The 23538-nt window shown below is 46.9% G+C and overlaps 1 protein-coding gene across 2 annotated transcripts in view; it reads left to right on the top strand.

Moving 5' to 3' along the window:
- RCC2 (regulator of chromosome condensation 2) overlaps positions 1-23538 on the top strand; it is a 50891-nt gene that overhangs the window by 22976 nt on the left and 4377 nt on the right. For both annotated transcript variants that reach the window (XR_011166545.1, XM_069078505.1), the window contains exons 6-11: positions 2427-2541; positions 4784-4950; positions 6889-7069; positions 7856-7961; positions 12862-12934; positions 22245-22322. Coding sequence is in view for 1 of the 2 variants with exons in the window: in XM_069078505.1 (XP_068934606.1) it covers positions 2427-2541; positions 4784-4950; positions 6889-7069; positions 7856-7961; positions 12862-12934; positions 22245-22322 (720 nt within the window). In the remaining variant the exon portion in view is untranslated. The remainder of the gene's footprint in view (positions 1-2426; positions 2542-4783; positions 4951-6888; positions 7070-7855; positions 7962-12861; positions 12935-22244; positions 22323-23538) is intronic.

The following is a 23538-nucleotide window of genomic DNA, read 5'->3' on the forward strand; positions in this document are numbered from 1 at the left end:
GTTAGTAGAGACTGGGATTCAGGGAAAGCATTGCCTGGTTTTCCCCATGCATCCCAGCCTCCCTTTAGGCATTTTTGACTGCAGTTCATTGTCCATCCCTAGGACTTCCTTGAGAGAGATGATGTATCTGATGGACTCATCTATGGACAGTGCCATCATGCAGGCATTGCCCATTCTTCATCCACTTTGTTTTCATCATGTGAATGGCTAAGATGGTCTCTTTGGCATGGCCATGGATGTTGTCAAGATAACCCCCTTATCACCTAGTGCTATTAGTATTGGCAGCTTCCTTCTATATCATCTTCATGTGGGCAGCTGTTTACTCTTTACAACTGTTCACCTTCTGTTCTGTAGTGTCCTTCAGTGCTCCTGCTGGCATACAGGTCATCACTGGTCACAGGTTGAAGGGGAGAGGAAGATTTTCATTTTTAAATGGGAAAAAAAATGTGCTTGGGAACCCCTTTAATGCCCTTACAAATGTGTTTCTAATTTTAAAATAAGCATTTTAAATAGATCTTGGAGAAGAAACCATTCACAGAGTGCTCAGTACAGTGTTAGGGTTACGGAGACATTTGTGACATGGTCCTGTCCACAAGCAGCTTATAGTTGAGTTGGGAAGGAAAAGCAACAGATATAAAAACACAAGCTATTATAACTCACAAATATGTAGCACTTTGCTTTCCTTAAAAACACCCTTTTATAATAGGTAGTATAAATGTTATGCATGTTTTGCAGATAGTGATTTAGGGCTCAGGGTGGTGACAGGTAGAAATGATCAGAATTGGGGTTTCTGACTCCCAAGTCCAGGACTCTTTCTATTAGATAATGCTGGCATCCTATGTTGGCATGTCCAGTGCCCAGTGAGCAGCACGTACATAGGAAGGGGTAAAGGAGCTATAGATGACATTGCTTGAATCTTGAAAAGTTGAAATATTTTCAGCCAAGTGCATCTGTGAATTTGAAGGCAATTGAAAAGCTCATTTTTGGATGGGTCTGGTACTGGCTGCTCTGGATTGTAGACTGTTTGAGAGCAGCATTGTGAACTAAAAGACAGTAAATTTTGGTTGAATTCCATTGCATTTTCAATCATTTGCTCCAATCTGGAATCTAGTAGGGAATGGGGGTGGGGGGATAAATCCTAGTACCTCTGCCTTCAGCTGGGGACACCTGGAGCACTGTTAAGGATGTTGGCTTCCAATCCATTGTCACTTTTTACCCGTAGGTATAAGCGGGGGCAAGTCATTCCCTTTCTCTGGGCTCTCTGTTTTCTTCTGTAAAATTTGATTTAACTGGGTGGTCTCTTAAGGTTTCATCTGGGTCTAAATTTATGATCTTACAAAGTTGGGTAGGTGGGAACCAGTCATCTTGTCAGCCCCACAGAAGTCCCTGGGTCTTTGAGAAGGTGTCTGAAATCCATTAAGTTTACCTTCCTGAGCAATCCCACGCCCTGCCCCTCTCTGGTTATGTCAGTCTTTTTTTTTTTTTTTGGCCTTTTTGGAGGGCAGTTGGGGTTAAGTAACTTGCCCTAGGTTAAACGGCTAGTATTTTTGTGTGGGTGTTAAGTGTCTCAGGTCTCAGGCCGGAACCGAACTCGGGTCCTCCCGACTACAGGGCCAGCACTTTACTCACTGCTCCACCTAGCGCTTTACTCACTGCTCCACCTAGCCGCCCTGTCGGTCATTTTCAGAAGTACAGTTGCCATCCCTTGGCCTCTTATTCAGAGGGATTTTCACGTTCTGAAGTAGAGGACAGTAGGGAATTCGATTGCCATTGACTTAGATACCCCATTGATGCAAGCAGGTTCATGGCTGGCTGGCTCCTGGCCTCTTCCTCCTCCCCTTAGTGGCCTACCTCTGGAGGTGTCATTTTCATCCTCATTAGTGCTACACAAGGTCAAACTGGAAAAGCTTTTTTGGGTGACACATTTAAACCGAGGGCTGAAGCAGTGGTGTGGATTTGGTGTTTTTAATTCTTTGTGTATTTCTCTTAGCTGTTTTACTTATCTCTGTTCTTTTGGGACCATGTCATTCAATTCTTCTTCTCTCTTCTAAATGTGTTTCTTTGTACTCTCCTGACTTCTTTCCCTAAGAGTTGTTGGGCCCTAAATTAGGTTCCCTTGATGTCCTTGTAAATTTTTCATGGTTCATGGCAAAAGGGTGAGCAGGGGTTGGTTTATTTTGTCAGTCATCTCTTCCCTTCCCCCTCCAGCCTCTCTTCTCCCCTTTCTCCTTTCCCTCTCCTTCCTCTTTCTACCCCCCTACCGTCTTCTCTTCCTCCTTCCCTCTTCTCTTTTTTCTCTCCCTTCTCATTTCTCTCTTTATCTTTATTTATCTTTATCTTTATTTCCTCTCCTTTCCTTTCTTTCATTCTCTTTTCTTCTGTTCTTTTTCTCTTTTAAAACCTTGCTTATTTTTTTTTCTTTTCAGATAATGTACAATGGCCAGCCAATTACCAAAATGGCTTGTGGGGCTGAATTCAGCATGATAATGGACTGTAAAGGAAACCTCTACTCCTTTGGGTGCCCTGAATATGGTCAGCTGGGTATGACAACCTATTCTTTTTAAAAGCTTCTGTTCTCTCAGCTACATATTTTGGACCAGAAATCAGTGGAAGCTAAACATACGTGTTTTAAAAATGTGGCCCATTGGTCTCGTATAATAGCTGTTCACGACTAAGTGCTTGTGAATATTCAAAGAACAGTGTATATTGTAACGTGAGATGTGGAGGGTGGAGCCTTCTGTGCGGTCACCGGGAGTCAGAACTTGCCAGGGTCCCTAGCTTTGTTTTTCATTCCTAGGGGTCTGAAGTTCATGATCAGTCATGTCCCATTGCATTTCCTGTCCTGAGCCAGGGAAGCAAGAATGGGAGACTGAGCGCAGAGTAAGGGAGGTTACACCTTAGCATTTTTGTTCGTTTCTTTTTTCTCCTCAGTTATTCAGACATCTGTCTTGTTAAGCGGGACACTTTTTCATGACCATCTAGGCTAGGGGTTGGCAAATTAGGGCTGTCATTTTCAGACCCTTGATCTGGTCCTGGGGTGGGGAACCTGCAGCCTTGAGGCCACATGTGGCCTTCTAGGGTATTGGGTGCGGCATTTTGACCGAGTCCAAGTTTTACAGAACGAATCCTTCTATTAAGGGGATTTCTTCTGCAAAGTTTGGGTTTAGTCAAAGGGCCAAACCCAAGTACCTAGAGGGCTAAATGTGGCTTTGAGGTTGCGGGTTCCCCACCTGTGATCTAGACCCCTGAGACTCAAGTCAATTTTCTCCAGACCATGGAAGAACATTAAACTACATTTATCCCCATGCTAGCCAGCAATGAGTAAACAAAAGTGAACCAAAATGTATTACATTGGAAGGGGATTCTTAGGAAACTAGATCACCCAGGAGACTCCTTAATTTTTTCATCTAATGATGTGTTTAATGCTTGACCAAAATAAGTATGTTTCCCTGCCCTTTGTAAACACTTGGCACAGTAAGGAGGACCTGTCAGTGCTTCATCCCAAACAAAAACCCTTCATTCGATATTGAGTATGAAGAACATTGGGGTAGGTGCTAGGGGTGAGGGGTAGGGGGGAAGGAGGGAATAGAAAGTTTAGATGAGACCTGGTCCATGCCCTCATCTTGCTTACAAGATAGTAATGGGCAGATAGTGATAAGTGTGCTGGAAAGCACACCTTAGGTCAGAGGGAGGGACTCTTTTTGATGGAGATTTAGGAGACTCAGTGAAAGATATGGCATTTGAGTTGGATATCAGAGAATCTCGAAATTCAAGGAAAGTGGAAGAGAAGGTGAGGAGAGAGAAGAGAGAGAAACAGAATGAGAAAATAATTCTAGGGGAAGGGGAAGGCACTAAACAGCCAGGACACATTGAAAGGGACAGAGATGAAGTCTGGCTTGAACTAGAGCCCACAGCAAGGGAGTCAGATTGAGACAAGACTGGAAAGGTAGGCTGGAGACAATGGTAGCAGCAGAAGCTACTGCTGCCCTCCAGGGACGGCAGTAATGGAAGTCAGGAGTAAGATGGTAGCCCTAGGTCTAGAGTGGTTGACCTGTGACACAGATAGGAGAGCAAGGAACTGGGCATAGAGATAAGGGAGAGGGAGCAGTCAGAAGAAACCCAGAAATAAACGTGAAACTAAGTTGATTTTCCTCTACGAAAAATTAATCTGTGTGGTTACCTACTCTACCAACTATGTCTTTTTGTGATCAACCAAGCTTGCTGTGAAATACTTTGGGCTTCCAAGCATATTTACTTTGCCTTGATTACCCAGGTCCAGGAAGGATCTGTTTGTGTTTGGCCTGCTGCTTTAAATATGCTTCTGTATTTTGTATGACCCTTGGTTTCAGGCAAGACAGCTTGGTTAAGTCAAAGATGGGAGATTAAGCAGCCTTGTTTTACCTAACTGAGCATGCCCTTTCAGCAGTCCAGGGGTGGTGCAGGTCTGTGGGATTCCCTGGCAGTCCAGGTTTAGTGAGTATTAATGTCAGCCGATCAGCCAGCATTATTAAATGTCTGCTGTGTGTCGGGTGCTGGGGATACAGACAGAAGCGAAAGGGCTCCTGCCCTCAAGGAGTTTACAGTCAGTTGAGGAAACAGCATGTACATCTCCCTCTAAGGCAGAATCAGTGTCACCAGAGGACTCCTGCCTGCAGCTGGTCACCTCGCATGCCCTGGTCCAGTGAGTCTGCTCTGTCCCATTTAATAATGAAAAATGGGCCCTTGTTGGTCCTTTGTGCCAAATGCCACTGCTTTTAAACCTTGGCTCTCTCTATGGTGGCAGGACATAATTCTGATGGGAAATTCATCGCCCGGGCTCAGAGGATAGAATATGACTGTGAGTTGGTCCCCCGCCGAGTAGCCATCTTCATTGAAAAGACAAAAGATGGACAGATTTTGCCAGTCCCCAACGTGGTGGTCCGAGATGTTGCCTGTGGCACCAATCACACGGTAAGGTTGGCTTTTTATTTTTTTTGGCATCATCACTGTGGGAGAGTTAAATCGAAACAAGTGAATGGTGGTCCATATCATTGTCCATATTGGTCCTTTTAGGAAACAATCCCATGAGGTACCCTTGACATTGGACTAATTGAAGACCACATGCCATTAAGGGGTCCACTAATGCATTGTATGACCACACACTGTATCTGCAGCTTAGTGGCTGCTTCTCTGTAGGAAGACGCTGTAGGATCACATGCATAGCTAGAAGAGGAAGCCACCTTTGGGGTCATTAAGACTACATCCCCTCATTGGACGATGAGGAAATGGATATGGAGAGGATGATGAATGCATTTGAAAGTGGCAAAGTTAGGATTTTTACCCAGACCCCTCTTGGACTCCAAATGCCTGTGTTCTTTTCACTGTGTCAAACTGGGTGGGGTCAGTGTTGAGGGATTCCTAAATTTACTTGGCCATGGAACTTCTCAGGACTTGTCGTGTCTGGGGTGGAGAAAAGTCAGCATGGAGTCCTGGGGTGGTGACTGGAAAGAAAGTTGGAATTGGAGGACCTGGGTTTGAATCTTAACTGTTTTTTAGTTAAAAAAAAAAAGTTGTCTTCTCGACATGAGACAAGTCAATTGACTTTCTGTAACTGTAATGTCCTCATCTGAAAAATGAGGGGGTTGAGCTGTGTGCTTTTCCAAGGTACTTGTAGTTCTGAATCTTATAATCTTGTGACCCTCCTTTGTTAAAGGGTATTTAGGACAATCTTGGCATAAATTAGAGGAAATTAATCCTATTATCCACTGAAATTGTTACATATGGTGGGATATTTTTGCATAATTATGCATGGTGCATGCATATTTTTATATTTACTATTTTAGGGGGAGAATACCTGCTGTTAAATACACTTTTTCCCCCTTAACCAACCCTTCCTTATTCATATTACATAGAACAATCATGGTTTTTGTAAATGAGCTGTGATTTTTATTGGCTGACTAATAGGCATTTATTAAGCACCTACTGTGTGCCACAAAGCAAGAATGAATCCGTTCCCACTCTCAAGGAGTGCCCTTCGAATGACGAAAGCAGTGAATGCACATGTAAGAATATTCAGACTCCAGTACCATGGTCTTGGGAGCGTGGGACACTTGAGAGCTCAAGTCCCATGGCTTTGACACAATATCTGAGTGACTTTGAGCAGGTCACTTACCCTTAGCTGACCTAGGCAGTGGTCCAGCCTAATTGCGGAGAGGTTGTGGTTTAACTCTTGAAATTACATACCTGCTTTGGTTTGGCCTTCACTGGGTCAAGGCTGATTGAAGTTTTTAAAAACAGGTTTTTACGAATAGCTTTTGCTTTGCATCTCCTAAATTTTCCTCATTTCTGTCCCAAAGAGAAAAATTAATCAGCAAAACTGATCAGTAGATTTGATTTCTGATTATTGGTGATTTATGATGTTTAACAGTCTTTTTAAGAAGAGGTTAACTATGGGTGTGTGTGTGTGTGTGTGTGTGTGTGTGTGTGTGTGTGTGTGTGTGTGTGATGAAAGATCCAGAAAGTGCTTGGCCTTTTTCCCTGTTTCTTTGTTCCTTCTGCAGTTTAATCAATATTATAATATGAAATTGAATAAGCTACTTTGCTGTCTGGAGATATGACCCTCTTGCTTTCAAATAGGGGAAGGAACGACGTGTGACTTTAAACAATTAAGAGGGGGAAATAGGGAACTTGGCAAAGAAGAACAGTTTATTGTCCTTGGGTTCCATGTGTCATTCCAGGGCATGTGTCCCTGTCTTGTTCACCACACCCAAGGTGGTATGACTTCTCTCCCTCCCCTGCTTTTACCTGGATCTGGAAACGGTAAACAGTCAATCCTTTTGGGAGCTTGTCCCATCAGTTGGCAACTGTGTTTCTGATTTTAGCTTTTGGATTTCTTTTCTGTTTGCACAGCTGGTTCTAGACTCTCAGAAACGTGTTTTCTCTTGGGGGTTTGGAGGGTATGGCCGGCTAGGCCACGCAGAGCAGAAGGATGAGATGGTCCCTCGCCTGGTAAAGCTCTTCGATTTCCCGGGCCGTGGTGCTGCACAAATCTATGCTGGCTACACCTGCTCCTTCGCCGTCAGTGAAGTTGGTTAGTGGTTACTCTTCCTGGTTTGGGCCCCTGGTTTGAAGGTATAAATTTTGCCTTTCCTAATCCAGTGCTCTGGCAGGGGAGAGACAGAGAGACAGAGACGTCTTCCCTTTTCAGTATCATGAAAGAAAGTTTGCTTAAAGCAGGTCAGCATTTGCATGGTGTATTTAATACAGAGCTAGCTCAGATAGAAAGCCAGAAGGCCACGAATTTAGGTCTTGCTTTTGACAGGGGCCTTAGAACCCCAGAATGTCAGAGCTGGGAGGGCCCTTAGAACACAGGATGTCAGAGCTGGGAGGGCCCTTAGAACACAGGATGTCAGAGCTGTGAGGGCCCTTAGAACACAGGATGTCAGAGCTGGGAGGGCCCTTAGAACACAGAATGTCAGAGCTGGGAGGGCCCTTAGAACACAGAATGTCAGAGCTGGGAGGGCCCTTAGAACACAGGATGTCAGAGCTGGGAGGGCCCTTAGAACACAGGGTGTCAGCTGGGAGGGGCCTTAGAAGACAGAAACTAATTCACCTCTCTGTGACACTGTATATTGCCCAAATGGTATAGGGACTTCCCTCTTGTAAAAGTTCTGCAGAGCTTTTTATTCATTGCCTGCTGCATGCTTTACTCTGAGCATTGGATATACAAAGGCAGGCCTAACTGGTCCTGACTCTTAGGAGCTTATTGTCTGCTACTGGGATGGCTGAATTGTGAAGAACAAGATGAAGGTGGTGCGGGCGGGCAGGTGGAATTTCCCCTGCAGAGATTCCTTATGCCCCTCTTTGTTTCCTGCAGGTGGCCTGTTTTTCTGGGGTGCTACCAACACTTCTCGGGAGTCCACCATGTATCCCAAAACTGTTCAGGATCTCTGTGGCTGGAAAATTAGAAGCTTAGCTTGTGGGTAAGTGACCGGTGGACTGGAGATGAAACGTTCTCCTGCCCTGCCCTCCAGCAGCATTCCAGATGTGGTTGCTGTGTTCTGCGCTGGAGACTGGACCCAGCATTGGTGTTCTAAGACAGAGCTTACTCATGCTTACTTAATGGGATCAGTCTGTTAATTCGTAAACATTGAGGAAGCACCACTATGTGCCATACAGTTGTTAACCTTTGTATTTTGGGATCATGTATCTTTGGCAGTCACAGGTTGAGGCTGTGGGTCCCTTGGGATAGAAGTCTAAATGTATCCAATAGACTTCAGAAGAGTACAAGAGAAACCAGTTACATTGCAAAACAGTTTTCAGAATTAGAAAACTCCAGGTTGAGCCCCTCGCAGTGTGGTCTTGGACAAGGCAAGCTCCTCCCCACCCCTTTCCCTTTCTTTGATTCTGTTCCATACTGAGTTTCTAGGATCCCTTTCATATTGATTCCATAAATGTGGCTAGCTAGGCATTTGGGATTCAAAGCAATGGAGGGGTGATTCCGCTCCTGCCTGGCAGGTGTTTGTCTTCAGTAGGAGAGACCCTATGTACTCAGGGTGCACATAGGCCTAGGAGGAGGCAAGGCGCACCAGCAGCTCTGGGAATCCAGGAAGGCCTCATGTATGAGGTGGCATTTGAACTGAGCTTCTGAAGGAACGTAGGGAATTTAAAAAAAGTAGGTGAGGACAGGGTGCATTTTGTGGAGGCTGAAAGCTGTGTGCAAAGAAGGGCGGGCCGTGTGAGCAGCACCAGCACCAAGTCTGTTCAGCTTGGCTGAACTGAAAGGGTGGAGAGAGAATGATAATATGGTGCCCACTTCATGCCAGGTACTGGGCTGTGCACTTGACCAATGCATCTCATTTCATCCTCACAACAACTCTGGGATGTAGGTAGATAGTAGCATTATTCCCATTTTACAAATGAGGAAACTGAGGCAAACAGGGTAAAGTGACTTGCCCAGGGTCATTTAGCAAGTGTCTGAGGCTAGATTTGAATTCCTCTTTTCCTGACTCAAGGCCCTATGCCCTATCTGCTGTGTCACGGAGCTGCCCAGTAAAGCTGTTAGTTAAAGGTAGGTTGTGATGTACTCCAAATATTCAAACAAAATTTTCTGTTTATTACTGAAAGTAAGTAGGGAGGCCTTGGAACCTGTTAGTGAGGTAGGTGAGCACCTGAAATCTGATTTAGAAACACCTCTTTGGCAGGTGTGTGGATGATAGAGTGGAGTGGGCAGGAATTTGGGGCATTGAGGAAAATTAGGGGGTGTGAGGCTTGAGCTAGGATTATGACTGTTGGAGTAGAGAGAAGGGGATGGATGTGAGAAATGTGCAGGTGGGGCAGAAAGAGCAGTGACCTTGATGGGGAATGAGCCAGAGTCTGAGCGCTCCAGGTGACCGCGAGGTTGTGATGGGTCAGTGCCCTGGGCAGAAATGGAGAGGATATGGCGGCAAGTCTGCCTTCTGTTTGGGATTGTTGAGTTTGCAATGGTTATGGGATGTCCGGTTCAGAATGGCCACTGAGTTTGGGGCAGGATGGCAGTTCAGGAGCATGTAGAGGACTCAATATATAGGTCTCAAATTCCTCTGCATAAAGATGATAATTGTGTCTGGGGGCTGATGAAGACGCCTTAGAACACAGAATGGGGGATACCTTACAATAGAGTATATCAGAACTGGGGGGGGAACCTTAGAACACAATGTCAGTGCTGGACAATGTTAGAACTGGAACCCTGGTAGAGAGGGGGGCGTCACATACATCTCTGGGGCACTTCTACATTAAAGAGATATGGTATCAAAAATGAGCCAGCAACCTATCCTGAGAAGGGGGTGCCCACCCAGGGAGGAGGAACGCCCAGAGAGACAGATATTCTGAACCTCGAGGATCTCCAGGGGGAGAGCAGGGAAACCTAAAAAAAGAGAGTATATCCAGCAGGTAAACTGTTAAATGCTGTGCTGACATCAAGAAAGATGGATGAGAATCAGGGGAAAAGGCCATTAGATTCAGCAAGTAGGTCATTGGTCACTTTGGAGAGGGCAATTTTGATTGAGTGATTGATAAGATTGGTAGCCAGGTGGCAAGAGGTTAGTGAGTGAGAGCTGAGGCTGTAGATGCCGTGAGTTGGACCAGGGAAGGGTGGATAGAGGAAGATGGTTGGGTGGGATGCCAGCATCTAGTGGGGATTTTATGGAGATAGGAGTGATCTTTCTGTTTTTGTAGGTAGTGCTGAACAAGCCAGGACATAGGGAGAGGTTGCAAATGAGTTGGGGGTGGGGGTGCAGCTTTTTTGCGGGAGTGGAAAGCAAAGGATGGGCTCATATACAGATAAATGCCTCCATGTATTTGTGGATGTAACTATGTGTGTATGTATGAACACACACACATGGGTTGGCTTAGCAAGATATACTCCCCTTGTGTCAAAGGTTGGAGGGCAAAGGTTTGATGCCCACGGTGAGTTTTTCTAGTGAAGTAAAAGACCCAAGTCTTCTGAGTGGGGGACGGGGGGGAGGCTTGAAGGTTTGGAGCAGCTAAGCAAGGTTGGAGAAGATCCACTTGCTGCACTGAGGCCCAAAAGCAGCCCCGTGGACCTATGTTAGTCATGGGCTAAGCACAGCTTGTGGCTCCCTCCACCATCTTTTTTTTTTTCTTTTAAGTAGTTGGGGTTATGTAACTTGCCCAAGGTTACACGGTCAGTTCTTTTTTGTGTGGGTGCCGAGTATCTGAGGCCAGAACCGATCTGGGTCCTCCTGACTCCGGGGCCGGTGCTCTTGCTCACTGCGCCACCTGGCCGCCCCTACCACCTTTTTGTCAAGGGCCACAGAAGAGGCAGCAGGCGGGAATGGCCTGGCCTTTGGCCATTGGCTCCACTTGCTCGAGGATAGGGAAGGGGCAGGGTGTTGGAGAATAGAGAACGCAGGAAGACTGTCCTGTCTAACCCTTGAGTCCGGATTGAGAAGGGAGGAAAATAGAGCTGGAGGACAGTGATGGCCGGCCCCAGCAGAGGCCCTGTCTTGGTCATTCTTGAGCAGCTCTGCTCCAGCAGACTTGGCCACCACTCTCAGGATGAGCTGGTCACCTGAGCTCTCCCCTGGCTGATTGGCTTCATTTTTGATGGACAGCCCCTTGGAGCAGTCGGCCCCTCCCAGAGCCAGCCTTTGTTGAGGGCTCCCACCTTCCCAGAACTCCACTTATTCCAGGGAGCAGATGTCTTGCTGCAGTTTGCCAGCTTCCTTTTGTGTGCTGTGTTCAGGTTTTAGAACATAAGCTCTTTGAGGAGAGGGGCGCTGTGTATTGCTGCATGTATGTCACCCAGCACTTTGTACAGTGCCTTGCATCCAGTAGGTGTTTAATAAATGTTTATTGTGTGAGGTGCAAGTTTAGAAAGGCTGGATAAAGGAAAGTGCTGAGAGGAGAACAGAGGCAGCATCGTTGATGGGGAACATTCCTGGGAGATCATGAGTGTGACTCCCTGGCACTCTAAGGTGGCACCAAGGAAGAAGTCCTGCCAGCCGACAGGGTGGGGCCTGGGAGGCCAGAGCGTCTGAAGGGCCTGTGGGGGAAGATGGCCCTGGCCTCTTTTCCGGAAGCAGCAAGGTGTTAGAGGGGGTGTATGGGCTGCTGGACCTAGGGTCACAGAGAGGTGTTCAAGCTCAGATACTTAGCTGAATGATCCCGGGCAAGTTAGCTAAACTCCACTTCAGTGTCCGCAACTCCAAAAGGGGGATAACAGCAATTAACCTCAGAAGTATAATATGAGGCCATGTAAAATACAGATGCCAGTGTATTGCTAGCTGTTAACGTTCCTGGATTTTTTGTTAATTTTAGATTTTGTTGATGCCTTTTAAAAAATATCATTCATTTTATAACAATCCCTCCCCCTCTTCTGCTCAGAGAACCATCCCTTGTTTTAAAAAAAGATGAAAAAAAAGGCAATTTAGCAAATTGTCAGACCACGTCTGACAGTGTCTGCTGTATTCTGAAAGGCATGCTGTTTTTTGTTTTGGAGGGAGGGGACTAAAAACCAAATTAAAGTACATAGAGGAGTTCTGTGTTTAGGACTTAAAATCAAGAATGCTTCTAGAAGATCCCTTTAGGTTTTTTTCTTGGTGGGAAGAGCTGAGAATTCAGGAGCCTTGAATTCAAATACAGCTCTAATACTTATTAGCTGGCCAAGGCAGCTTTGTACCTACCCCTTGGTACCTGTTTCCTTCTCCATTGGTGACACAGATATAATAGGTCACAATGACAAGATAGTTGACCTTTTTCAGAGTACTTTACTGCCTCACAATTTACCTTAGAGGGTAATTGTACGGAATTTATAGCAGTTTGGACGGAGGGGAGCTGGTGAGGGCTGAGCTACAGTGGGCTGAGCCCCCAGGAGTCAGGGAGTTACCAGGCTCCCTACGAGGGGTGACCTGGCCCTGGTTAGGATGGAAGTTGTCAGAGCTTCTGGACTCATCAGCATGAGGTTGGGGTTCCTGTGGGCTGCTTCCCTTACAGCCTGATCTCAGGAAAAACAACAAGAGAAAGAAAAGCAGGCTAGGATGCCATTAAGTATTTTTGTGTTTTAAATGGTTTTCCCTTTATCTTGGAACATTAATTCCTGCTGTTGATGAGTATCTGAAATGCTGAGATGAAAATAGAGTTGTGGCGCTGTGGCCTTCGATGGGGTCTAAAGGCAGGCAGTGCCCTCATCAGCCTCCCAGAGGCAGGAGCTTGCAAGAAGGGGACCCGGGGTCAGGGGGTCAGGGCACTGGGTTTTTCCCTGTGGCTCCCCTGGGAACTCTAGGAAAGCCTATGGAAAGTCAAAAGAGGTTTATAAAGGAAACCAGTTCTATAAAAATACAGGCCCCAAGACCAGCAGTGACTACTTCTTTCTCTTTTTAGGAAAAGCAGTATTATCGTGGCTGCTGACGAGAGCACCATAAGCTGGGGCCCATCTCCAACCTTCGGTGAATTGGTAAGAAGGCAGCATCTTAAGTGAGGGGAGGGTAAGGGGAGACTCCAAGACCCACAGCACCTGTCAGCCGAGAGAGCATCTCACCAAGCTTTCTGTCCATCCTGCTTCCATCTGGGGTCTGGGGGTGAATCTGGAGTCGGCCTCTCCTGGAAATCAAGGGAGATGGATGAGAGTCTGTCTAAGGGCTCTTCTTTCTTTTCTGTTCTCATGTTCTAATACTCTTTGTCTTCACATCTGTTGTATCTAAGTATTTGCCTCCTTTTTTCTTGAAGCATTAATTCATTCAATAAGTGGACATTTATTGAAGAAGGCACCTACAAGGTGCCCAGGCCTGAGCTTGAATGCTTTGGTGAGGACTCATTATGAAAGACCTGCTGTCATTCTGTAGCATTAATGTGATAAGACGAAGTTAGGTTATGGTTAGGTTAGGCTAAGAGTGTTGGGTCCAAGTTAACACCCCACCTCTGATGCCCTCTTTGTGACCCTGCTTCGATTTAGTTAATTGTCTGTGTGATTCAGGCACCTTAGGACCTGCCTTGGTCTAGAAAGTTACCTACAGCACCCACACTTTCCCATGCTTCAAATCACCAACCGTTTATTATAGACCAGGCCCAGAGTATATTTTTGGATATTTTAGCCTTGGGGCCCCCATTAGCCTCCAAATCTATGCAGTATAGATTCACCTATGGCCAAGGGCTTCTTCTGGTCAACATTTGCATTCAGAGAAAATGGTTGGTGAGAACAAAGCCATTTTGGCCACATAAATGCAAATCAAGTTTGGATTTTTAAAAAAAAAATAAATTACCCCTAAAATCTGCAAAATATTTTCTCTATGGTGAGAGATAATCTCACAGCCTATTCCCCCTTGACAAGTAGTGGGTTAGTGTTGTCTTCCTTTTGAAACTTAGAGAGCAAATAAATACCCATTGAATTCACATTTTTCCAGGCCCATCAAAGCCTTTTCAGATGCTGAAGCCCCATAAGTACTAAGTGAGAAGCAGTTATTAGTAGATGTGGTGGTGGCCTTTTAGACTGTCTCTTGGGAGGTCCCCTACTTTACTAAATTGGCTTTCATTCTGTCTTGTCAGTTTTTAGTCTCGATTACTTGAGTGATTAGGGCATTGCTAATGGATCATCATTTTCCTGATCCTGTCCCAGAGGTGCCCACCACCACCACGACTCCCTTACTCCATTTGTATGTGCCTTGGACGAGGCCATGTTTCCTTGGCTGCACACATGGTGGATTGCTTCCTAGGGAGTTGAGAGTGGCTGCGTGCCATCTTCTGGGTGGTATGATGTATAAGGAACCTTGGACATGGAAAAGACCTCGGTTTCTAGTGCCTTGGGCACAGTCCTTCTCAGGGTCTTGGAGCTAGAGTTGGACAGTCATTGGAGTCCAACCCCCTCATTTTACAGATGTGGAAAGTGAGGCCTAGAGATATGATGTGACCTATCCATGGTTAGAAATAAGTGGCTGAGCTGGGATTCAAATCCAGGTTCCTCCTGACAGGTTCATCACTTTTTCCGCTGTACCATTACCTTTCTGAGCCTAAATTTTCTTGTCTGTAAAACGGGGATAACAAAACCGTGTGATGTAGTGGTCAGAGCTGAGTTGGGAGTTCAGAAGGACCTGCATTAAGTCCTGTCTCTGAGAGATGTGACCCAGGTTCTTGACCTGGCATCTGTGAACTTTTAAAAGTTTTGATTATTGTATTTTTATAGAATCAGTTTTCTTTGTTGACGTTTTAAAATTTTATTCATTTAGGAATATTCTGACGAGGGGGTCCATAGGCTTTACTAGAATTCTCAGGGGGAGCCACAGGGGGAAAAATGTGGTTCAGAAACCAGTCCAGCCTAGGTGTCTGCAAAAGTGTGCATACCTAGAGTTTCCTATTTCAGTGAGTTAGAGGTCTGATTTAGAAAGGGAGGTGGACGGAGCAATTGTCCTTTCTCCCCTCCTGGCTTATTTTAACAATAATAATAATGAGGACTAGATAGTACCTACTGTGTGCTGTGCATTGCATTCATTCCTTTACAAAAATTAACACATTTGATCTTCACAAAAACCCTGGAAGGTCGGTGCTATTGTTATTCCTGTTTTATTTATTTATTTTGCCCCCATTTTACAAATGAGGAGACTGAGGCAAACATTAAATTACTTTCCCCAGGGTCGCATGTAAGTTAAGTGTCCATGGCTGGATTTTTTGGGTTTCCCTGACTGGGCCTGTGTCTCTGCCCACTGTAGCACCTGGCTGCCTAGTGCACGGTGAGAATGGGCTTTAACTTGTGGCCTCTTTGTGGAAGGAGAGCAGGCTTCTCATCCCAGACCCAGGGTGAGGCATCTAGCTTTTCTAAGTCCCAGTTTTTTCATCTTTAAGTCGCGGGGGGTGATAACACATCCTGCCCCCCCCTGAGTTGGGCCCTGGCTGCTGCCCCCTACCAGTCTGTGCTTTACTAGAAATGTGGCCATCTTTGTTTTCACCCTCTTATCTTCCCTCTGCAGAGCTGAGGCACTGGAACCAATGGTCAGGGGATGGCAGGAAAGGGAAGGTGAGGGCCTGGAGCGAGACCCTCTTCCCTCTGCCGAGCCCCCATCGGTGACGATAGACATGGTTCTTGTCTGTCTCCGAGCTCTAGATCTTCATCAAATTCTTACCCAGGAATTTGTTCATGAACGGAATACATGCTGGTCAGTGCCCTAATGCCAAGTCATTCATGAAGCACTTACTGGGTACCATGCTGGGTATACAAAGGAAGACAAACACAAAGCCCTTGTGCACTTGCTTAGTGGGGAAAGAGATTGCGTGCATACACGTAGGTAGATATTAGATATAAACTAGTTAAATGAAAAGTCATCTCAGAGGGATGAGGCAATCACAGTGAGGTTTGGGGATGAAGACCAGGCAGGGCCATTCCTGCAGAAGCTGGGGTTTGAGTGGGGCCTTAAAGGAGGCCAAAGGAAGCTCCTGACCCCATTTGAAGGTCAGAGGAGAGGCACCAGTATTTGTCTCGGTCCTCTTCAGAATCATTAGGTGCTTCCAAGTATGAATTTGCAATTCTGAGGGCTCTTCTTATGGAGGCGTTTATAAAGGTGGTGGTTAATTGGCATACAGCTGTGAACCCAGATAACAGGTGGCAAACCCCTGGTCGGGGGTAGCCAAGTTCATTGGCCGGGAGACACTTAGGGCTTATAAAGCAACATGGGCCTTCTGGTGGGGGTGATGTGAAGCAGTGTAGAAGGGATGTGAAGGAGCTGGAAACAGGCTCAGCCAGCAGCATGGTATGAATAGGGAGTTAGCCTTGGAGCCAGAAAGACCTGGGTTCAAGTCCTGTCTCTGACACAGAGTGTGGTTCTGTCACCCCCAAGTGAACCAATGCAGCTCCCACCCCAACCCAGTCACTCTGAGTTTTTTAAGCCAGGGGTGGGCATAAAGAATGTCTTTTTGGAGGGGGGACGGCAAGGCAATTGGGGTTAAGTGACTCGCCCAAGGTCACACTGCTAGTGAGGCCGGATTTGAACTTGGGTCCTCTTGATTCCTCCCAGGAGTAGGGAGGGAAAGAAGAGACAGGGAAAGAGAGGGGTTAAACCTCAGTTATGGAGGGAGATAGGGACACAAAGGTGGAAGGAGAGGGAGGGAAAGAGACATGGAGAAAAAGAGGGGAGAAAAATGAGAGACAGAGAGAAAGGGAAAGACAAAGGAGAGAAAGGGAAGGAGAGAGACAGAGAGCAAACATTTATTAGCACTTAATATGTGCTCGACACTGCTGTGTTGGAAAAAAAAGCCGAAACACGAGCTGCCATTCTTAGAGGGTGCAGCTGGAAATGCCGGGGGCAGGGCAGGCAGATGCCCTGGGAGGAGGGCAGGGTGGGGCCTTTGGCATGTGGAGTGTGGCTGTCCTCAGTTCGGCCTTCAGTGGTGGTCCCAGGCAGGATGTCCCCAGTCAGAGGAGGGGGCTGGAGAGGCTGTGGCAGAGTGAGCAGCATCCTGGGGTAGAGAAGGTGGAAAAGGCCAGAGTTGGAGTGGATGGGGCGGGGGGGGGGTCCTGACATCACATCGGGCCTTTAAAATCCCTTCTCTGTAACTTCCCCCATTACTTTCCTTTCTCCCCTCTGGTGCCAGAGAGAGCAAGTTGAAAGACTAGCCCTTCCCATGCTTGAAGCTGGCATGTCCTCCTTCCTCTCAACAAGTCTTTGGCAGGTGAAAATCCCCAGGTCCCCCAGCTGCTGTGGCATGACCAAGGGCCCTTCACCCTTCTGGCTGCCCTGCGGGAGCTATTCTCCAACTTACAAATGTCCTTCCTAAGGCTTGGTGCCCAGAGCGTGCTCCCCCCTCCCCCTCCACATGCACTTACTCCCCAGGACAGTGGACAAGGACAGCTTCCTCACCGGCCCTGCCAGCCTAACCTGCCTGCTCCTGCATGCAGACTTGGACTCACTCATGTCCTCGGGCACCGCCCTCTACAGCTTCTCTGGGGCCACAGGGTTCTGATTCCTGGGTCTGTTTATTGAGGAGTAACTCCCAGGCTTGTCACAGACTTAATAGCCTTTCACTGTCTACCTTGGGTGTAGGCTTTCCCTCTCAGTGCAGCAGGAAATCCATCCGTGTCTTCTCCTCTGTGCCTTTGATCCAGTTGTGCAGTCACACTTTACCGCTCTGGGCCTCAGTTTCCTCATTGGTGGGGTCCTGTCTGTCCAAGGCACCGCCCTCTGCCCTTCAGAGGCTTTTCTTTGGTTCCTTTACTCCAGTGTGGAATTTGAGCAGTCTGTTAGCCCTCCCTCTCACCACCTCCTGGTCTCCATAGCTCCCCTCAGTGGGGAGGTCTGCAATGCTTCTTCCATGCCAGTTGGAACATATGAGCGCACACCCACATCCTGAGAATTCCCTCCCTCCTTTTATTGCCTTGGACTGATTCCTCACCCCCTCCCCATCATGGGGTGTCCTGATTCAAACAGAGCGCCAACCGAAAAAAACTATGGCCTTAAAAAGACGGGTTTGGGGGTAAGAAGTTGGCGGGTGTCATTGGAATCACTGTTCAGTCTCCTAGGCTCTTTCTGTCCCACTTAGTGGCTTAGCTCACTCTCTTTTTGCTGTGACTGTCTAATGCCGTGATGTGCACTACACCCCTGGTTGTAGTCTGCATCTATCCCCAGAGAGATGAACGCATGGCACGCACACGCATATCTATAGGGATCTTGCTGTGGATATACGCCTTTCCATAGTATAGAACCACACTGATGCTGACCACCCAACTCCACGTCACAGTGGGGTCAGTATGTATTTGTTCACTTGGATTTTGTGTGTGGATATGAAGTGGGCTGATCTCTTTCAGATGATGGATTCTCACTCACCTTCTAGATGTTCTCCCTCCCCCAAGAGGGATTTTCTAGACACCTCCCTTCCTCCCTCTGTTCTGCTCAGGAGCATAGAGTGATTCCATGATTCATATTGCGTCCAACCCCAAATGCTGGCCTTGAGATCCTACTCTGTCCACTGCCCTCCCCGGCTCTCCCAGCATCGATTTTTGTCACTTTTCTAAGCAGACCCTTGCTTCTAATCCTTGCTAATCAGTTTGCTATCCATGTACATTTCAGCCCAAGGCCATGTCTTCACCTCTTTTCAGCCCTAAACCCACCAATCTCTGTTCTTCCTCAGAATATGGCTCACAGTCCCACCTCTCCCAGGAAGCATGCCCTTTCTGAATGGTCACTCTTAATTTAAAAGAATACGTCTAAGTTTAAGAAATAAGATACAATGGAGCATTTCCATATATATGATGGAATAGAAGGAGGAACTTGTTCATGAAACTGCAAATATCTAGTATAAAGTTCGCTTAATAGAATAACTCTTGACGTCCTGTTTGACTTCTAGCCTTCCTTCTGTGTTCTCCCTCTTCCTCCATTTTTCTCCCTCTCCCCCCTCTCTCCCTCTCTTTCTCCCCTTCTCTCTCCTTTTCTCTTTCACTCACTCTCACTCATCGAGGGAGCCCTTTCTGGTTATTACATTTATTGTCATTCTTACATCTTTCAAAATGTTCTTTTACATTGTGGTTATCTTACCAGTTTTTCTCATGGTTCAGTCATTTTCCTCTGCATCAATTCATAGGAATCACTAGTATGAAGATGATTCCATTCCAGTCATATACTGTAATTTGTTCTTCTTTTCCCCAATTAATGGACAGTCCTTTAGCTTCCAGTTTTTTGATGCTACTAAAAGAGGGGCTATAAATATTTTTTTGTACATATGGGTCTTTTTCCTTTGTCTTTGCCTCTATAGAGTGGGGTGAGGGACAGCCTGTAGCGGTATTGCTGGTCTTAGTGTCTGTAAGGTGATAACTTTCTGCATAGCTTCAAATTGTTTTCCCAAATGGCTGGACCAGCCCTGTTTCAGTGTTTTTTCCCTTAGTCCCTCTATCATTTTCCATTTTCCTGTTTGGTCATCTTTGCCGTTTTGACATCACCCCTAATTCAACATTCTTTTCATATTTGACATTCATGTGCAAGTGCCAAATCATGTCCCACCTGTCCGTTCGATGTTTTTGGGGTGCACTGGGAGGAATGCTGGATGTGAGGCCAGGGAGCCTCCCTAGCCTCCCTTTGCACCATCTGGGTGACCAGGGGCAGGGGCAGGGCAGGTCTCAACTCCTCCCCGGCCTCAGACCCTATCAGCCAGCTGGCGTAGTGGTTCTGGTGCTGGGACCTGGGAGTCCTGTGTGACTGGGGGCATGCCACTTCACCTCTCTTGCCTTGGTTGCCTCATCTGTAACATTAGGGGTTGGGCTCGGCCCCTCTGCATCTGTGACACATCATCCTGTGTCCTCTTGTCCCTTTCTGGGCCAGGGCCAGGCATCCCTCTGCACCTCCCCCTCTCTGTGTTGTAGCCATGTTGGATTATTCACTGTTCTCTGATCTTGTTTTGCCCTCTCCTGCTTATACACCTTCTTCCAGACATTCTGTGACTATCATGTCAGGACCTGGGTTCGGATCTCACCTCTGACACTCACTGTCTGTGTCGGCAAATCACTCAACCTGCTTGATCCTCAGCGTTCGTCTGCTAAATTTAGGGGCTGGACTCTGGTTTCTCTTGGTTCAGCAGATAGAGGATTGGGCTTGGAGTCAAGAAGACCTGAGTTCAAATCTAGCCTCAGACAGTTTCTAGATGTTTGACCTTGGGCAAGTTAGCCTCAGTTTCCTCGTCAGTAAAATGGGTATAATAATCACATCTGCCTTCAGGTTGGCTGTGAAGTTTAAATGAGAAAAGATCTGTGACATTCTTAACATAGTGTTTGGCATGTAGTAGGTCCTTAAGAAATGCTTGTTTCCTTCCTTCTGTCCAGTTCTAGCCTTTGATCTTATCATGAGAACCGTCCCGGCTGGTAGCACCCGGGCTTCTCTTTGGTTTGGTTCCCTGTGATCTTGACCTCGCATATCTCTCATTCTCCCTTCTGGGTTTCTCCTGAAACTCTGTTAGAATCTCTCTGTTGCCCCCATGTGTATATACATATGTGTCCCATTAGATTGTAGTATCTGTTTCTCGGGCAGAGACCCCCTCCCCTCCCCATGCATTTCTCTGTCTCCAGTGCCAGACACAGGTCCCTGCATACACATCATGGGAGCTGCTTCATGGTTTCATTTGAATTGTGGGCGCCCTTTCAATGCTGCTCACGTCTTGACTTCTGCAGGTTGAATGAGCCTCCTGGTTCAGAAGAGTGAATGCAGCCTTATATGTGGCTCTTTTCTATGTGAAACAGTGCCCTAGGCCCTGGGGAGAGATTCGGAGATTGAATGACAAAGCTCCTGCCTGCATGGAATTTAGGATCTGGGGCTGGGCAGGGAGGTGGGAAACCCAGATGGAGAGTGGGCATGGGATTAGCGTAACACCAAGTGAATTAGCTATTAGATGATCATGTGGATAAAGGAAAAGATCAGGGTTGAGAATTATCGACTCAAACCAGTGAGTGTAAAATCTGACATAACATCTACTCGTTCTTAAGAATTCTTTGAAGAATGATAGTATATCCATGAAGACTCTTAGTGTTACTCTTTCTGAATTACCTTTGGGCATATTTCTAAGTGTTAGAATTGAGGTGTGTGTTGGGGGTGGGATGGGGCAATTACCCAAACCAGGCAGGATAGGTTCAAAAGTCTGAGGGTGGTGAGTATAGATCCTGGGAAGGTGGGGCTTAATATGACAAAGGAGGAGAGACAAAAGCATTTAACCCTGGATTTGAATGGACTTTGGAAGGACTCTGAAGGAAGGGGGGTTTCCATGACTGTTGGTGTTTTGGGTCTGGTCACATAAATCCTGCTTCCATTGTGTCCCTAGACCTGGGTGCTTCCCTGGTAGTTGATGGTCCTTTGACTTTTTCTGTGTGAACTTTAATGCACAGTAAATTCTGATGTCTACAGGGTTGCCTCTGGGATGGGGGGGAGGGATTTGTGAGACAACCCTAAGCTTGAACCTGGTCCCTGCAAACCTAGATTCTTTGGTTCAGGGCCATAAGTTAGACTTCTAAGTATTAAGGGACAAGAGGCTGTCATTTCTAATTATTGAGCCTCTATCTACAGGACCCCATTAACTCAATCATTTTAACATCCTAGAATTTTTTAGTTTAAAAATTCACCACCAGTTGTCTAATTGTGGTGGGATAAGGACTACCAATGTGGCCAGTAAGTAGGCGTGAGAATGGGGAGGCATGGGTACTAGTTGCCACACTCCCATGTTACCTGGCTGTTTGGTTTTAGGGTATTGGAAGCAAATTGCCCACACTTCAATAGCTCCTTGATCTCTCTCCAAAGCCAGAGTTCTTCACTTTTTCTGCATCATGGTCTCCTTTGACCACCATCAGTTTGCTGAAGCCTGGGGAGTGCTAAAAATAGTTGAATGTTATGAATATTATGCCAACAAGCTCATACCTCAGGGCTTAAGAACCCTTGCCCCACACCAACCTTTGGAGGCCAATTAGGGCAGGATTGTATCTTCCCTTGACAGATGGGTAAGGGAGCCTCAAGAGGAGGGGGGGGTTCAAGGGATGTGCCTGAGGGCATAGGACTCCCAGATGTCAGAGCAGAACTGTCTGGTACCTTCATACCTTTCCACAAAGTATGGGGTAAAAATTCTTGAGACTTGGGTGGGTGTAGTGAGGAGAGCTCTCCCTCTGTGGGAAGTCTGATGTCCATGCATTGGCGGCTGCCTCTGTAGCAGCAGATGGGGCCCTCCCACGGAGCTGTGGCAGGGGCAGCCTTAGTGAAGCTTGGCCCAGAGGTCCTTGCACTCACAGATCCTCTCCCTTGTCCTTTTTGCTTCTCTAGGGCTATGGCGATCACAAGCCCAAGTCTTCCACTGCGGCCCAAGAAGTGAAAACCCTGGATGGCATTTACACAGAGCAGGTGAGTAGAGGGAGAGAGGGAGGGGTCCCCGAATGGAAGCTCCCTGCAGGCAGCCCCAGCATCCTTGCTGTCTGTGTCTGCTGCTTCCAGCAGTCAGGGCTTCTCATCTGGTACTCAACCTCTCCTGTGCCTTTTGATTTGGTGTTCCTCTGAGGACGGACCATGGATCTACAAGAGTGGCTCATGGTGGATGTGGATGCCATCACCCCATTGTTCATTTTATAGCATGGATTGGGCATTGGACTAGAAATTGGAGAGAACTGAATTCAAATCCCAACTCAAGATACTTGCTGTGTGACCCTGGATAAGTCATTTCATTTGAGTCACTTCCTTCTTAGAATTTAGTTTTTGTATGAAATGCCCTCTGAGTTTCCTTCCAGCTATGGCCCTTAGTCACTTTGCCAGTCTTGACCTTGTTTTTCTCTCTGGGCTGGTCCTTTCCAACTCTAAATTATTTATGATCCTATAAATTTACTTGACTCTTAATGGGGGGGGCAGGGGGAGCATGGGTCACTTGGTTCCCATTTGTGTAGGGAAAACAGGTTGGACACAGGTGACCCAAGTCACCTCTCACTCTCCTGTAATATCTCCATGACCATGAATGGGATTTCCTGATCCTAAAGTGTCACAGTAACTAACTGGTTTTGCCTGAGCCCCTGTGGGAAGAGAAAATGTTGGCTCATGTGAACAGGAGGTTAGGGGCCTCCCCCAAATAGCATTTGTTTCTGTTCCAACTTGCAGAGAGCATTTGTCCCTCCCCTCCGCCTTCCCTTCTCCCTCCTCTCTGTCACACAGGGCCCAGCTTTAATGTGTGCACCATTAGTGCGGGCACTCAGTGGAACGAAGGAAGCGTGGGGCAGATGGGGAGGCCCATCCTCGGGCTGTGACATTAACCAGCCTGGCAGAGCTAGATGCAAATGAGCCCCCAGGAACAGGGCGAACTTGATCTGAGAGTTGTTGGGCACGCACACAAGGGGAGGGGTGGATCATTGTGTCCCCGCTCCATCCGTGCAGACAGGGAAAGGTGCCTGGAAGCATTCATTCTCTCCCTCCATCTGTGGTTTCCTTCTTTGGCCACCTGGTGAGGTTTGAGATTAGCAGGGGGTGGATGCTGGAAGTCGATTCTTGTAAGAAAGTTTCTGGGTTTGGGGGGTGGGGTGTACTCGGAATTCCATGAGAGCCCATATCATTCCTACATGCTCACATGGATCACACA

The sequence above is a fragment of the Petaurus breviceps genome, unplaced genomic scaffold (genome assembly GCF_028583685.1).
Source record: "Petaurus breviceps papuanus isolate PSGF00001 unplaced genomic scaffold, PetGlider_PUasm1.0 91041, whole genome shotgun sequence".
Classification (NCBI taxonomy): Eukaryota; Metazoa; Chordata; class Mammalia; order Diprotodontia; family Petauridae; genus Petaurus; species Petaurus breviceps.